Source organism: Melospiza georgiana, chromosome 8 (assembly GCF_028018845.1).
Source record: "Melospiza georgiana isolate bMelGeo1 chromosome 8, bMelGeo1.pri, whole genome shotgun sequence".
Classification (NCBI taxonomy): domain Eukaryota; kingdom Metazoa; phylum Chordata; class Aves; order Passeriformes; family Passerellidae; genus Melospiza; species Melospiza georgiana.
Genome location: NC_080437.1, coordinates 22,292,539 through 22,309,992, shown reverse-complemented (window position 1 = coordinate 22,309,992; position 17,454 = coordinate 22,292,539). Strand labels below are relative to the sequence as shown.

The following is a 17,454-nucleotide window of genomic DNA, read 5'->3' as shown; positions in this document are numbered from 1 at the left end:
GTCAAATTCATTATACATTATTACAGTCAAATATATGTATACTCCACAAAAAACAACAAAGCTCTCCAAAGCTCAGAACTGGCAAAGTTACAGAATGTAGCTCTGAATTTTTACAAAGTAATAACAAGACTGTTGCCTTTCATGAAGCTGTACTGTCCAGATACTGACAGTTTAGCTAGCAACACACTTTGTTTGTTTATCATAATGTCAAAGGAATGCCCCCACCCTCATTCACATCAAAATATGATGTTTTCAAGCTCCTACTGATCCTTCACAGCTCTCCTGGACTGCTCAAGGTATTCTTGGCACCTGCAGCCATAACCATCTCATACAAGTGCTTGCCTACCAGCAAGGGGAGGAAAGCAAGGAAGGGGAAAGGTGTGCATCAATGAACTTCAAAACAGAGTTGAAAACACTGTATCATGCAATCAACTCTATCAACAATCTTCTCCAAAGACATCCAAAAACTTTATTATACAGCATTGAAACCATCTCTTTGCACAGTCTCAGCAATGTAAAAGCATGGCAGAAAACCTCCGAGGCAAAGATGGAATCCGAAACACATCCAGTGCCATGGCTGCTGACAGAAATGTTCATGACTTCCTTAGAAAAGTGCCATGGCTGGAGCAGATGAGGGTGTTGTATGTGCTACATTTTGTGTTGCTACGTTCTGCCCCATTCCCTTTGCCTTCCTACCAGGCATCCCCAGGACTGCAAAATGCCCTAAATCCCACCCAGCCACAGCATGTGAGCCACCTGCACCCACACTGCTCCCTCCACAGAAGCAGAGCACCTCAGACACGCCAAACTGCTCTGCATGCACTGCACAGTCCACGGGCATGAGCCAGTCCAAAGCTCTCCAGGTGAAAATCCACAAAGCCCCCTGTGCACCCACAGCTCCAGACTGTACAGATCATCCCTGCTCTCTGCTTTTGATGCAAGGCAGCCTCTCTGTCAGCACCCATGGTGGCAGGTACCTACAGCAGGATGGGCTCTTTTTTATATACTAAATTATAAATTATATATTATATATTTTTAAATTATTGATTTCTAATATTATATATTTTAATATTATATATTTATACTATATATATTTATATGCTTTCTACATTATAATTACGCTTTAATATAAAATTGTAAACATAAAACCCAAAAAACAAACCAAACACACACAAAAAACCAACCAAACAAAAAAAAAAAAGAAAACAAAACAAAAAAAAACCCTTAAGAACAATCTGTCCCTTTATTTTCTCATTGTAGATTTGACAACACAAATCCCTCCAGGAAAAAAACGACTTTAACTTCTTCTTTATCATACTCATTTGCAACTTATTCCATTCATGCCAATATGAATCACTAACAATGTATATCATGAGCAACAACAGAAGCAATGGTTAATTAAAACCTGGAAGCATTAGTCATCTTCCTACAGAAGTTACCATGTAATTTCAAAAGTGTTGAGGTTTGCAAGATATTTTTGTACTCTTTCCTAGGACCAGAATTCTGCTGCTAAAGAGCAGCAGTAGTTCTTAGTTTCAATCAATCATGCATTTTACTGAAGAAGGAAAAAAGAAAAAGCTTTCAGCTGGACTCACAGATCTCAATCATCTCAAACCTCAGTGAGACACATTGCTTGATCCCTTCATTGAAGATTGTCCTGGGGAGGAGAAATAGGTTAAAATTCTCTCAATAAAACATTCTTCAATAAGGGAATGGCTCAGATCCATAGCTTCCTTCTCTACCAAGCTCCACTGCAAGTTCTAAAAGTGCCTGATCTAACCATACACACAGCACTTGCCTGTGTGGAAAGGCAGCTGTGCTTAGGCAGCACATTCCAAAAAACAGCATCTTGGAAGGACTGAAATTTACACAAGATAGTTCCCTGAAATCATCAAGCCCTTATACCCCAGCAATCTTTATACAAACAAGTAAAGGTTTAAATACTCTATTTTGCAAAGAAAAGGGAGTGAACAAGAATCAAACCTTTGCAACAAAAAGCATAGCTGCCTCCTCTTCTTACTTACAAAGTGCAAGAGGAGGTGAGGAAATGGCCCTGCTCTTGCTGGTCATTGATATGCAGAGGCAATTGGGTGAATCACTGCTACAGCTGATGAAGCCAAAGGAGCCCAGATGGGCCTGAATGGCAATCACACAGTTCAATGCAGCTTTAAATTTCCTCAGGAATTTGGTGATTTCTAGATCTGCTGGATCATCTGCTAATTACCATATCCACTACATGTAGATATGCAGCTGCTTTTTGTTACAGTATAATTACAGGCTAAGTATTAAATGTAGGGGCTTCTCTACTGTCTGAAATGGCATATTTTCCCAACAAATATGTCAAAGAAATGCAGAGATTCACTGGGATTGAAATATAGACTGAGGAAATATGTTTTCTCTGGGAATGTGCATGTCCTCCACTTGATCTTCTCTCATTCACTTATTAGTGTCTCCACTGGTATGCCTGATACAAACCCATCTATCATGCTGATGAGATGGTGAGAGAAAAGGCAAAATAGCTTGGTTTGGGACTGATGGCTGGGACATTATTCAGAAAAAAGATCTAGGCAAACACCAGTCATACCACAGTGAACTCACTATCACTGAGTTTACTGGAAAGTATCTGTTTCAGAGATTTCACATCCACTATAGGTACACCTAGAAAGTGTCAGGAAATACACAAATCAATTTGCTTTTCCCAAGACAAAAACAGGTGGAGGGTTAGAATTGCATCTATTAAATGGACATGTTTTCAGCCTGACCTATCCTCTGCTGAAATCTATGCTGGAAAAGGGGGCATTTTAGCATTAGGTTTCTTGACTGAAAGTGTGCAATCCCACCCCTGGTCTTAGTACAATCCAGAGACTGCACTGGAAGTTTTGCACTAAAGAAAAACCCACAGATATAAAAAGGTTTTACTTAGACTAACTTAAAACTCTGACTTGAGAAGTTTGCCTGCAAGTTGTGCACTAGCTTGAACATCAAAAGAACTGCATGAACTCCTTGTTCACATTGAGGTGAGAGGTATATAGAGTTACACAAACTATTGAAATCATTTGGGGAAACTCTTTCCAGTACCTGCATTAGCTAGTTCAGCATTAGAATGGGCACTTTTTGTGCCAAGGTAGTACTCTACAAATTCTATTTCTTTTTCATCACCAGCTCTTCATGGGTTGAGAAGTCATGCAGAACTTTAGAACAAGAAGAGAGCAAACATGAGGTTAATAATATCCCAGCAATTGTTAAAGTATCTTCCACTCAGCCATTGTTATACTAATCTGCTGATTTGAGTGAAAAAAATACAAAGAAATTCTGTGATGAAGTGACCATATTAAATAGCTTGCTTATTGAATGATTCATTAACCCACCTAATTTAATCTGCCACATGCCTGGTAAAATTCCAGTTTAGCAATGTAGTCTCTACTACCAGCTTTCTAGAAATGTTACAACAGGCTAATAACAAAAAGTTAAGCATTAACCAAGATGGGACAAGCATGTAGCTACTGAACTAAAAACTGTTTTTTCAGGTCTTTCCTTTGTTCATTTTTTAAAATACCATGTATTTCACTTCTTGAATTGCTCTTGATTAAAATGATCTCCATTTAATTTAAAAAACTTGTTTTCTGTCTTTTCAGAATGCATCAGAATATGAGCTGAGCAGATTCAAAACAATGCACCAGCCGTAAGTTTCTCATTATTTTCCACTTCCCCATTGAATGACTAATACACTTCTACCCTGACAGTTGCTCTGTTAATAAATCAGGAAAAATGAGAATTGAAACCTCCTGATTACGTGAACTTTAACATTGACAGGGTGGGACTTCCTCAGGATTAGGATCCTGGAATATTTACAAGAGCTATGGTTCAGATCAGCTGATGGGAAAGTCTCTTCTGCACCTCTCTGCAGATGCTGGATGTTATTCTTCCTCAGAGCAGAAAGGGGCAAACATGATATTAGTAAAAGTACAAGTTCAACCTATTCCAGAACATAAAGGCTCTTTGCTTGTATTGTGTTTGAGGTCAAATTTTCATCTGCTACTTAGGGATTAATTTAAGCGATCAGTTCAACAAAGTGCTATGTTGAAAGTAATTTAAATAGAACTTAAATATAGTACTGAATAAGCAAATATAGACATAACAGATGAGAAATGCCTTCATATAACTTGTGACAAATCAAGTCTGTTTCAAAGGATATCCTTAATGTTCAAACATATTATTTCTCTTGTAGTACTACACAGAAATAATATTAGGGAATTTTCTCTATGAGCCAGTGAAACCAAGAAGACATCAGTTTAATATAATGTGTTGCTGTTCTTCACCTAATGGTTGTTACTATTCCATGTAGTTTTCCCCTCCATCACTAGCTGGGAAAACATTGATCAATTTGCAAATTGTTTTCTGAATTCCACTCTATTGGTAAGAAACTGGATAAGTTTGAAGGCATTTTTACCCAATAAATTCCTATTCCTATTGATAGGAATTCATTGAGAGCATAGGTAAATATTCTTCTGGGTTTAATTTAATAATTTACTAGGTAAGTAAAAAAATGAATGGACTTTCTTGCAAAGCACTTTAGTCTAACAGGACATCATTTTGAGAGAAAATGTAGAGAGAAAGTCAACCAAGGATACATTTTCTGTTTCTGACATACATGAATCTGATCTGCTAAAATATTGGGGCAAACATTGAACTTAGGCCAAGAGTTGCACTTCTATTGATGTGAGCATTCAAGCTTTGAATCCTCAAATTGTATATTGGAATAATAAAAGTGTTTTGCCATTTGAATTCCACGGTCCAAAGCATTAAAATTCCTTAAATGCACAGTGTGGATGTCATATCCTCAGTACCAACTTCCAATCTAAAATGTGTTACTCTTACATCGTACTACTGGCTATTGCAAAAACTGCCTGAGTTTCCAGCACTCTCAGTTTAACTGGAGACATTGAGTCTACATTGATACACCTAACACAGATCAGCTGGCCTGTTCCAACATGTTCACACAGCAGGTAATTCCCAATGGACCAAGACACTGAGGACAGACAAACAGAAAATTAATAATTGCCAGACACAGTGGGACTGAGATCCTGTGTTTCTCCTGGCTGTGGCCAGAGCTTCAGGTCTCTGCCTTGATGAAAGTTTCTTCATGGGGATTCATCAGGCAGGAGTTAAGCTCTCTGACCACCAGCAAAAGCTCTTTGCCTTTCCTATTCCAGTTCAACACTTGATATTCTTGTTTTCCACAAGATTTTGAGTCCACAAGGCTGTGAGTGCTCTTTGAGCTAAAACACAGAGTTATTCCCCATTCTGCTGGGACATCTCATGACAGAGATACCAGGAGCAATCTGCAGCCATGCTTGGGTGTGCTTCCCTGCCCTCTGCACCAAACACCTTCAACAACTTAATGCAAGGCTCTTTTCCCTCCAGCCAGTACCATGCTTGTTCTCTAAGGGGAAAAAAATTGTCTAGGCAAAAAAGACAAAATGGTTTATCTGGAAAGAGTTTATCATAGTAATTCTGTTTTGATACCCTTAAGTAAACATTGTTTGCTCTACACTGCTCATGAAATTTCTTGCCATATTCTTTTGAGTTTACTGTGTCAATGTTGGCTTTGACAGCCTAATGAAAGCCCCATATAAACTAGTTCCCACCTACACTTGAAGCCACAGGTGTACCTAGATTGTTTCTGAGCAACTACTGGATGTTAAGGTGAAATTACCAAGGTGCAGTCTCTACTAGTGTCTTGCCCTACCTCTGAAATTCAATAATGAAATATTTTCCTCCCCACTTGCTAAACTGTATCAGAAGAGAGGCGCTGCTTTAAAACACAGGACAGCAGAGCACTGAGTCACTAGTCCAAACCCTCTCTGGAGCTGCCAGGGTTGTGCAACAAACTGCTCTCACAGGTTTACATGTTTGCAGCAATCCCAACAGCATGTTGAAATCTCGAGCTTTGCTTAAAGCCTTTCCTCCTGCACAAGCACCATTGTACTTTTCACTCCACACAGCAGACTCAGCTGATAAACTCTCACCCTGAAAGCCTGAGATCACCCAAAGCACTGAACCAGCTCACTCTCAAGAATGCCAGTACAACTGCACTTTCCAGATACTTCCCCTGAGAGCAGTTTCAAACATCCCACTGATTCCAGTCCTGGGCCCCTTTAGTCAGTGCTAACATTTATGCCAGGGAGAACACTCTATAGAAAAACATCAAGCTACATTCAGGAGCACTTTTTAAGAGAGTGCAGGTACCATAATCAACCTTATACCACAGATATACAAGAATCCTGGAACTTAAGGCCCTTCCAAACACACTGTCTTGCTGTGCAAATAAGATTGGTACTTATAACTGTATCCAGCCAAACCCAGCATATAGGCTATAACTCAATTACAAACATCCAAAATTTGGAAGCATATCTCAGAAAGAAATGTAATTACAGCTTCATCACCTCAGTGTAGATATTCCAAGACTTACAGTATCAGATGTTTATGCAGAAGTTTTTTCATAATGCTTTCAGTCTACCCAAGTTTCATTTTCCCAGGGACCGTGAAATTAAAAGGCTGCCTTTATAGCTAATGTGATTAGAAATTCATCCCAGATCAAACTCAGAATAAATTTTGCTCTCAGCTTGGGAGCTCTGGGGGCTACTTTACAAAATCAGGATTGAAATCTTTCATCACAAAATCAGTACTTTCTATCACATGCTAATTCAGAAGCCTGTTCTGGCTGAGACAGATTGCCAGGTAAATGAGAAATCCTCACCTGCAAATCAGGTCTGAGGTGTCAAGTCTTGAGTTTACCATTTGTATATAGCAACATGCAGTTATGGAAGATCCTGGGTAATAAGTGAGCTGAGTTGCAGAACACATAATTACAAGTTCTGTGTAATTATGGTATGGGCAGCATTTGATCTTCTTTGCTTGAAATAAACATCTATCAATTTTCACTTCTGTGAAAAATGTTAATACTTTATTCCACCAGGAATTTATAGCATATGCAGAAAAAATAGCTGGTTTTAAATCATGTAAGTATTCTATAATTGATTTCTAGATGAGTTTCTAACATCTTTTTTATTTGATTTGATCATAATTTTTAAGAACTCCAAACAGAAATTTTCCATCCTTGCCTTCCAAGAACAGGCAATGTCTTTTCCTGAATCATATGAATAAATTCTCAATTGTAAGAGCTGTTACATACCAGGAAAGTACCTTTCTAGTAATGCTGAGGTGTTCCACTTGAGATGTCTGAACTTGCATAGTTCAAACTACAAGAACTAGAAATGTTACACATTAACATCTTTTTCTGTTCTCCCCTCTCCGCTCACATTTTTTATTTCTTTACTATTAAGGTAAACAACTTAATGTGGAAAATTAACTTTTCAGCTTTGACACAGACATCAACACTTACATACACTTAATCAAAGACAATTCCTAACAAAAATATGAATAAAACTAATGAGATTTCTATGACAACTAGGGTGTTTCCTTAAAAAAATAATAAAGAGCTTTTGCTGTCTCTTTAAGTAAGATCCATCAGCACAGATATCTTGTCTTGTTCAGACAATCTGCATTTGGAACTTTCCCCAGTCCATAGAAAGCTTTCAACTGAAAAACAAAGGAAGTAGATTACTTCTATTCCAATACTTAGTAAGCAGGAAAGATTTTCCCCTATCCTTGGGATAATCATAATGTTTTCTTATTATAATATATCCTTCAAATACCACTACACATTAAAATTAATGTTCAGGACAATTTATAAATTAGAAAATTATAGAGTTAGTGAACCTTGCCCAATCACTTTTCATGCTACCCTACCATGCTCAGCCATCTATGGAATGTCATTAGAGGGGATGAGGGTAAAATTTTTAAGTGTTTCTTTAATATTGAAACTATGCTCATTTTTAGGGACCTTCAGTAAGATAGATCAGAGGTACACTTCAATAACAGTGAGAGACTAAAGATCTGTCAGCCCTCTTTGAAGAGCAAGAGTGGATCAGCCTCTGAGAACAAAGCCCATGCTGGTCCAGGCAGAGGGACTGTAACACCCAGCTTCATCTCACTAAGTTTTTGTGAAAGTAGATATCTTTCCCTTTTTTAATACCCTAAACCAGCCTAAACAGCAATGCAGTATCAGTCACACAGCAACTCAATTTGGGTACCAAAATTCAAATAAATGGGTCATCTGTTTGGGGCATGTATGCAAATGACCTGCTTAGGTTTCCACACAAAGGCAGAAATGGAAGCTGTTGCCCAAACCACTTCTTCACCATCATATTTCTGGACAGGATCCCTTTCCTCCACCCTGTCAGTTGATGTGCTTTCCTTTTCTCTATTACATATCTGTACTCAGACCACAGAGAAGAGGCTGTTGTAGTTTCAAATCATTGGTCTTTCTTCCCTTTTAGAGAATCATATTTGTTAGTCAGAAAGTGCTGCACCTGGGACTCAAAACCAGAAGAAAATAACTTCTGGCTCATTCAAGCAATGAAGTGTGAAGGGCCATTAATTTATAATCTCATTTTACCAGGATTCCACATGTGCCCCAGCTCAAGTACACACTGGGCAGAAAAAAGAACAGATGTCTGGGCTCATTTTGCTCCAAGTGTCCAAACTGGAGTCCTCTCAGTTTTTGGAAGAAATAAAATATTTAATTTACAGCATGTTATCAACATATATTTAGGCTCTCTGCAGGAGGGACATGTCATTCTTCTTGCTTTAGACTAGCCTCTGTGAAAATGAGTGAAAACACAACCTCTTTTTGCTTTTGTATAAGCATGTGGAGAGCCTCATTCATTAGTTCATAAGTTTATGCTGTGATGTCAGGGGGTCTACACACTATTGCTAAGATAGTGGAGGAAAGTATTAAACCAAATAATGTAAACTTTTTTCAGTTCAGAAATTAGAAAATGACAGGTTGAGATAATACTAAGCAATGAAAACAGCAGTACTTAAAAATGGGGTCATCAAGACAAGCAAAGTAGAGAAGGTACAAGATAAGCTGCAAGGAGAAGTTAAGGGACCATGGCAGGAGGGTCAGATGCAGCTGCAAGCCAGACAGTTGGGGCTGCAGCAACCAGACACTTGAAACAGCTTCAGAGGAGGCTGCTCAGTGCAGCTGGGCTGGAAAAGATGAAGTGCACTTGGTAGGAATGCCACAGCAGCCCCTTGTGCAACAGAATTCAAGACCTGAAACCCAACTGTCTGAAACCCATAGAATTAACAAGTTTGCCAAAAATACATATTTCAAAGATTTCTCCCCAAAAAATGCAGAAATTGGTTCAGCATGCAAATAAATACCTTTTTACTAGCACCTTCCTTAAAAAGTTCCTTTCCAAGATCAAACAGTGGGAGGAATGTAGGATTGCCTGAGTAACAGCACAGAACTGACATGGCAGCACTCGTGCATAACTGCATGCAGATGCACTGACCCTCATCAACACATGACTCAGGGCATCACAGAGCCTCTCTGGATGGATCACCTGCAACCACCCAAATACAGACAGTACCATAATGTACATATTTACTAAATTATGAGTCATGAGCACCTTCATGCTGGCCTTCTCATTGTCAATGCTTCAGAGCACCTGTGTGCTTGCAGTGGGTGCAGGAGGGACTGAGAAGTTGCCATCCAGCACAGGAGCTGCTCAGCTGCCAGAAGCAGGGACACTGCTCCAATGGATGCTGCACACGACCAGAACAGCAGCTTTCCTGCAGGATGACACAGTTCAGGACTACTCACACCATGTCTGCCCAGTTATTTTGTCAAGCTCCTGGAGGACAGAGGCATTAAAGAACATTCTCCATAGTAGGGAAAGAGGTCAGTCTCCCTGCCCAAATCTGTTTTGGTCTGGACTGAGACTGCTGCTAAAAATGATAATGGAACAGTGTTACATAATCTGTCTTTAAAAATATTTTATTTTATTTTATTCTTCCACAAGCCATGCCTAATTTTTCAAACCCTGACTATCTCCTTCTGTTTCTAATAGCCAAGAATTCTGGGAAGAAAAACAAAAGGAGATTTCATGTATTTTACAGTTCTTATACTAGCTTTTCTACCTACTGCCATGCCATTGCACATTTTAGGTACTCTATCCAATGATATCCTTGACAGAACATTGGGTCTCAGTTTCTTCTTCACAATTCTGGCACTGAGTTTGACAGACACCTGCTACCACAATTCTATCATTTCTCCTATTTAGTTCCTCACTGCACAGTTTAATGGCTTTTTATTATTTTACCAAGCTCTCAGAATACAGACTAAAGCTAAAAATATGTTACCATTTCAATTAACATACCTTACCATGCATTTCACAAGTGGAATCAATCCTTTTTCCTAAATCACTGATCTGGCTGATATCATTAATTACCTTTATCAGTATATTAGTTCCTCATTTCATTCCTCTGGCTCAGGGAATAATCTGAAGAAATACACAAGAATATTAGACATTTCCATACTGTTGCTTCCATTAACAGATACTACAGCTGAAGAACATAAAAGTAAAAGAATTATTTGTATTGCTTGGAATGTCAACATGAATTACCAGCTATATTCCTTTTATGTTACTGGTACAAATATTGTTCACATATAGCCTACAAACTGACTTAAATACACTCTGAAAAGACATTCCAAAGTCAATTATTTCTTAGTATTAATTTTTATTTTTAATGAAATAGAAGTATGATTCACATGTATAGTTTTAGAGGTAATCTCTGCTAGATTGTCCCTTTCCAGGGATTAATTCTAAATTACAGACAAACCAACAAATTTCAACAATTTCAGCTTTTAACCAAAAGCAGTACTATTTATGTATCATATACCTCCATGCATTGGTATTTCATTGGGTTTTCTCTTAAAAACAAAAAAAGGCAGCTAAGTAAATACTGAAAAATAACAACTGTAGCTAATTTCTGATCACAGACCTTACAGATAATGTCTTTCAAGCAACACTTTTCTATCATCACCAAGATGACTATAGCTTCAGATCCTCTGTTAATCACAGTGAATAGTGGGAATAAATCCATCAGGATTAAAGAATTCAATGCTCCTGAACCAGCCTAAGACAAAACCAACACATCTGTATACATCTATACCTGTCATGTACCTTTTAGAGTCCACAGGATGGAGCACCACTTTCTGGACAGATTTAAAGTGCTGTTCTGTCACAACCAATGCCCCAAGAACATTTTGAAGCACAGCCCCAGGGAATAGCTCCAGCAGACACCCAGGCTTAGGCTTAGAACTCATTCTACACCAAGCTAAAAATGTCCTTCCTTTATCAGCATTTCTTTCTACTCTGACATCCTTGTGCATCAGCTTCCTTAAAGCAAAGCAGTTCTGGGCCAGCTCCAAGGTGGGTGCCAGGTGACATTTGTGACACCCGGTGCTCGAGGAAGGAAAGGAGGAGGGGATGGATTTGGGTGGGCACCTCCACACCGGTGTGTGAACTGTCACTGCTGGGCTGCAGTGACACCCCACTCACCACCTGAAGCAAACAAAATTGCACAGTGCACTACTACTCAGGTAATATCAGTTCCACCAGGAATCAGCATAGTAATAGAAATCTATCATTTCTTTAGAAGCCTCATGATACTCTGAGTAGTTTTTTTCAAGGAGCAATTCTCCTGTGAACAAAACAATGAAAGTTAACTGACATCAAGGAAAGGTTAAGCTTGAAAGAAATCACAATGCCTAAGGAAAAGGTACCTTAAAAACCAATAACTTCTCTTTGGAACACTCTACTGTATCAGTATTGTCTTCCTATTTGCTAACTAATACAAATATTTTCTATCAAAAGCTATACAAAGACCATACATCTTGTGAGTAGTTTCAAATTACAATCAGTGCAGTCTAGTCTGCACTCATCAGTCTGCTTATAAACACAATTCTGACTCAACACCATTATGACAAAATGAACAGGACTGTTTCAAATGTATGACATAACCCTAGATAGCTACAATACAGAGAAAGGTGTTAAATATCTGGAGATGTTGATAAAATTCACTAACAACCAGACATTAAAAATCTTGTAGAGCTATCACCTATGCATATTATTCCTAAACTAATAGTCAGAAACTTTCTTCCATCACAAAATACTTTAGTTGGTAATTTCCTCAATGCAGAGACCTTCTTGTTCTCTATTATAACACTATATAAAAAAGGGAAGATTGTTTATAAATAATACAATGGAGTATAATGGATATTCAAATTCCAATGTGTGTTTATGTGTGTTTCTTTACATGTAGACTTCTGTCATATTTTCTTTCTTCTTTCCTTCCTGAATATTGCATTTTACCTTTGTATTTTAAAACTGAAGGGAAGTTATTCTGAAATCCAGTGTTTGATAGTAAACATAGACTTTTTGTCCCAATATACTGTGGGAGGGGAAAGATGAAGAATCATATGACCACAAACTTGTAAAGTAACTCTTTTAAATTATGTACTATGGCAATAAATGCTTCACATTAGGATCTATAAAAATAATAACCCTCTCTGATATAGTGTTGGACTCCAATTCATCTGCTACATTTTTGTGGTCTTAATGCAATTAAAGTTACCAACTGTGTAAACATATCCTTAGCAACAATCCACAAAATTTGCAGCTGTAGACAACAGAAAAAATTCATGGCTGTAGTTACAAGTCTGAACAATTTTTCTCAACAGAAGAGAGTATTCCATTAAAGTGTATCTCTTTGGTCATAAAATGTTCTCTTGCTAATATTTCAAAGAGTAATTTGATACTTATTAAGACAATAATTTCTTTCTTTAAAAAGTCTCCCATCTCCCTGATCATTTTACTGGGGTTTATTTAGGGTGGGGGTTTTTTGTTTGTTTTTTGTTTGTTTTTTGGGGTTTTTTTGGAAGGTGGTATTTCAAATCCACTACATTTTTGTGTGAAAAAAATTTTTGAAACTTTTTCTGTTCAGTGACATCTCTGCTTCCAGAACACAGTGGCAGGCAATTCCAATTATCCAGGAAACAGGAGAGAGCAGTCTTAAGCAGATGGAAACGCATGAGAATAGAAAAGACTATAGATAAAATAATTTTTCCTGTTCTTAAGCTGGAATAGGAAAACGCTCAGACAGCATAATTATGGTCAGTGAAGTGCAGATTACCAAACTATGCCACCCACCAACCCTTTCCCTTTGGTTGTATGTATTACAGGCCAGTGCAGGAAAGAAGTGGTTTTAAAATTGTTAGTTTTTAAGCATTTTTCAGATACTGAAGGTATCCTGGTATGTGTAACAGCACTATACAAAAATGACCTTATTTCAAGACATTCCTTTCACTTTGAAATTTTAAAAATTTGTGCAGCCTTTTGTCTGTGTGAGCAAAGAGCCCTGTGTCCCTGCAGCCTCCCTCCCGTGGTTAGGCTCACAGTGGGACAAGCCGGACACTCAGGGGCATCTCCATGGCAGCCACTCGTGACTGCTGGCAGGGGATCAGGTTTGCAGCACTTGCAGAGCTGCTCCCGAGAGTCCCTGTGGGTGTCAGCTGCTCCAAGACAGGTCACTGCCTCTGAGACAATCTGATCTCAAATGCTTTGAGTTTGACGTTAAGTAATTAGTGTGTCTGTAGGAGCAATACTTGTGTTTCTGTATGCACATGAAACAGATGACAGTAAAACTGAAAAGCAGAAGTGCAGCTTTTTGCACAGTCCCCAGAGAAAGAAAACACATATTCTCAGCAGGTGCTAAAATGTGTTTGCTCAGAAGACTCTTCATGAGAAAATCCTACTAAATTTACTGTTTTCACATCTTTGCCTGCAGTACATGCCTACATGTATGACCTGTTTCCTCCAGTGAGCCTAATGACAAACCCAAATCCCATTCAATAAAATTTAGAGTTGCATTTTCAACTGCATCTTCTATTACTAGTACTGTAAGATCAGCTTTGAGCATGCCATTGGTAGCCAAAATGATAAAGGATTAAAGTTTTAAGATTTCTAGGGCAGCTGATAGGAATCTTCCAAAATCAACACTGTGACATTGAGCTATTTGACCCACAGTGAGAAGACCAAAACTCCTGAAAATCAGTATTATGTAAAAACACTTGGGACAGAAATGTACTCTCTTCTCATCACATGTAATTCTCCCTGTACAAGAAGTGTTTCCTAGTTTAAAATGGCATATAAGCATCCTGGGAAAGGAGAAAATTCCATTGAACTAGATACTAGATTGGAAAAAAACAGAGATGTATTATTTTAAATAAAAAGCAGAACTATTTCACCTGTTTGTAGCAATCAGTAAGTAGCAAATATAGATAATATTACGAGCAATCATGTTCCATAAACTCATGTTTTCCAAATACCAGCTATGAGACACTGAATACTAAGTTACGTAGGCAGTGTGTTGACCAAAATAGAAATTGAGGGGGCAAAAACTACATCTAAATTGACATAGTTTTAAACAATAGAGTTTGAGTGCATTTCTGGCCTGGTATGAAGTACCACAAATTTGCATTCAGATCCATATGATCAAGCACAGAACCCTCACAGGCAGCATGTGACTGTCTACTGCTAATTTTCTGTTTCCCCTGCACTCTTCACTACCACAGCCCATTGCTAGCATATCTTCCTACAGATATTCTGAAAGTAGAAGAAATCAAATACATACAAAATATTATCAAACAGCACTTTTCTTTTAGGAAAAAAAAAAGAGTTTGCAGCACAACTACAGATTCCAGTTCAGATTCACATGGTTTGTACTTGGGCTGTCTTCCGATGCAGATGGCACCAGTTTGGGCTATTTTCACTCCACAGCCATGAAAAAGAGAACTGTGGCAATCATTTCCTAACTTTCATGTGAACACAGACTGATCAAGCCAAATTCCTGTTACTGACCAGTTATATTTACATTCACATTACAGTGCTTCTATGGCTGGAGCTCTCTTTAGTGCTAATCTAGTAGCTCAGAGCTCAAGCAGTAGATGCCTCTTTTAAATAGAGTCCTTCATGTTTGAACACATACTGTCTTTGAAGCAATTATCAATCTAAGATTAAAGACAGCCTGTAGATATGGGCAGGGAGAAGTACCTCTGAGCTAGGTGAAACACTATGACCTCAAGGGAGTAAAATCAGACAGATATTTTGAAGTGAATTATCAATCATTTTACATACTGCTCAGGAGAGCTTATAGTGGAGCTCTGTTGCTGGGATTTCCTAAAAGAAAAGCCAAGCAAAAGCTCACAAAGCTGTCTTTTAAAGAGCAAATTGTGCAATATCCTGTGATTCTCCACATTCTCCAGAAGTAGGGAAGTCAAAATCAAAGAACACACTTAGCAGAGAAGGTTGCACATTAAATTATCTCCATTAATTCTTTCCTATAAAGAACAGTTGGATCCTTCACTCCTGAGTACTTCTAAGAAAAAAAATTGGCCCAATCACCTCTAATAATGTTGGAGAGAAAGCTTCGTTAATAGAGAAGGAGTTAAGAAATGGGTTTCCTAACATGACTGAGAGATAAAGTCATATATGGTCATGTCATGAATAAAAATGAAACCTGGTAATCCAACTGATTACTTACTTCAAATCAGGTTTCTTGGCAGTTTCATAGACATTGAAGGCACTAGACTGTATCTATGAGCATTAATGTAATCTGTAAAAAGTAGCTTCCTCTTGAATAGTCATGCATAGCTTGAGATCCTTTGACGCAGCACTGTCTCCTCAAAGCATCAAAAATAAGCATTAAAGAGATTCACTGGAAATCATTTGAATCTACCTGCAGTTCTTTTTATTCAGCTTCTTATTGCTAAATGTGAGTTTACAATTAAAGCTTTTATCTCAACTGTGTGAAACCCTAGAGGTTCAGAAATGGCAATGAGAGCCAAGGCTGCACCTGTACCCTGGCTTGGACTTTTCTCCCTTTCCTGCAGTTTGCTTGTCCATCTCTCCTGTGTGCCAGAGCTCCTGCCTGGGACACCTTCCTAGGGCTTCTTGCTGTGCAGAAGTTGCTAAGGGGAGATGCTGCTGCACCACTGAGCCCCACCCCAGCAGCAGTCAGGATGTGGCTTCAGGCATCAACCCAGAGCAAGAGCTCAAACAGGCCCCCAGGTTCCCCAGACTAATTAGTTCCCTAGACTAATATGTCACACAGCCATACTCTGTAACTTGCATTAAGAAAATGGCAAAAATGGTCTCCATAAAAAGCTGTTAGCATCAAAACTTGAGAGTCTTAAAGGAAGATACGCATAGCTGTTATATTATATTTAAATTTAATAGCTTCAGCAGGAACCCCTGACAAACCCAAAATCAGCATACAAACCATGTATTAAACTAGGGAGCATTAATTTCAGTGGAAATAAGAAAAGGCAAAGGAGTCAGAGAAAAACCTTCAGGCAAGAAAATACACCCATCTTGTCAGTGATAGCAGCCAAACCCTGGACTTTGTTTATTTCTCTACAATTGACTCTCTATGGAGATGCTTTTTCTGATCTAGGGACATCACTTAACAAGAACTAAAATGCTTTAGAAAAGTCATCTGATCCTTTGTTTCTATGCTACAGGAGTCTTTTATCTACTTACAGATCCAAAGTAAAACCAAAAATTATTCTAACAATATTCTAACAATAGGATATAGAAAACTGGAGCCCTGAAACATGACATACCTGGCAATTCACAGTTTTGACCAAATGAAGGTGGGATGCTCACAGTCTTTGTCACAGAGTTTGTTTCAGCAAGTCTGGTTTTGACCATGCCTCAATGGCCCCACAGCTCTGAAACAGAAACCAGAACATGCCACCATAACGAGGCAGCATGTGGAAGGAAAGAGCTGGTTGGAAATTAACAGCAGAAGATAGCAGAGGGGATAAAAAACACATTCTGTTTCTGAACATGTTTATCAACATGCTTTATCAAATGCTAAAGAAGTTGCTTTTAAAAATCAATCTATTTATGAGCATAAATGGGGAATTATGCAGTCATATTGGGAGAGGATGAGAGAGACCAACACAGACGGAGCCACAGCACTTGCAAAGAAGAGAAAATTATGTTACAACAGACAGTGGCATTTATAAAATCTATTCAAGCATTTAGAAGGCCTTTTTCAAAATTACAATGGCATTTTGAGCATCAAAAATTTAAAACAGAAATGCGTGTATATTCTGTAAGCCATCCTGCCAAAGGACTTAACTGGCAAATCCTGCATACCTGCACTAGGGAATAGTGCCAGGAATCCATCCTCTATCCTTTGTAGCCAAATAAAGGAAAATAAAGTTAGTGCCTATCTACATAATCACAAGAGTGACAGTCTGTGTGGATGCAGGTTCTTAAAACATTAGATAGGAAAATACAATTTAGGCAAAAGGGTTCAGTGATGTCGCTCCAGAGAAGCAGTACTGTGGGAACACCTCTGCAAAACACCTCATCCAAGACTTCGAGATACATTCTTCTGGGACACCATTATGCCCCACAGCCCTTCCAGGCCATGTCTCAGCAGGCAGCAGCACAATCCCCACTGGCC

At 38.5% G+C, this 17,454-nt stretch overlaps 1 protein-coding gene across 6 annotated transcripts in view; it reads left to right on the top strand.

Moving 5' to 3' along the window:
• The window catches only part of BLNK (B cell linker), an 89,655-nt gene that overhangs the window by 26,405 nt on the left and 45,796 nt on the right, over positions 1 to 17,454 (top strand). For all 6 annotated transcript variants that reach the window (XM_058029098.1, XM_058029097.1, XM_058029100.1 and 3 more), the window contains exon 3: positions 3,636 to 3,682. In XM_058029098.1, the coding sequence (XP_057885081.1) occupies positions 3,636 to 3,682 (47 nt within the window). The remainder of the gene's footprint in view (positions 1 to 3,635; positions 3,683 to 17,454) is intronic.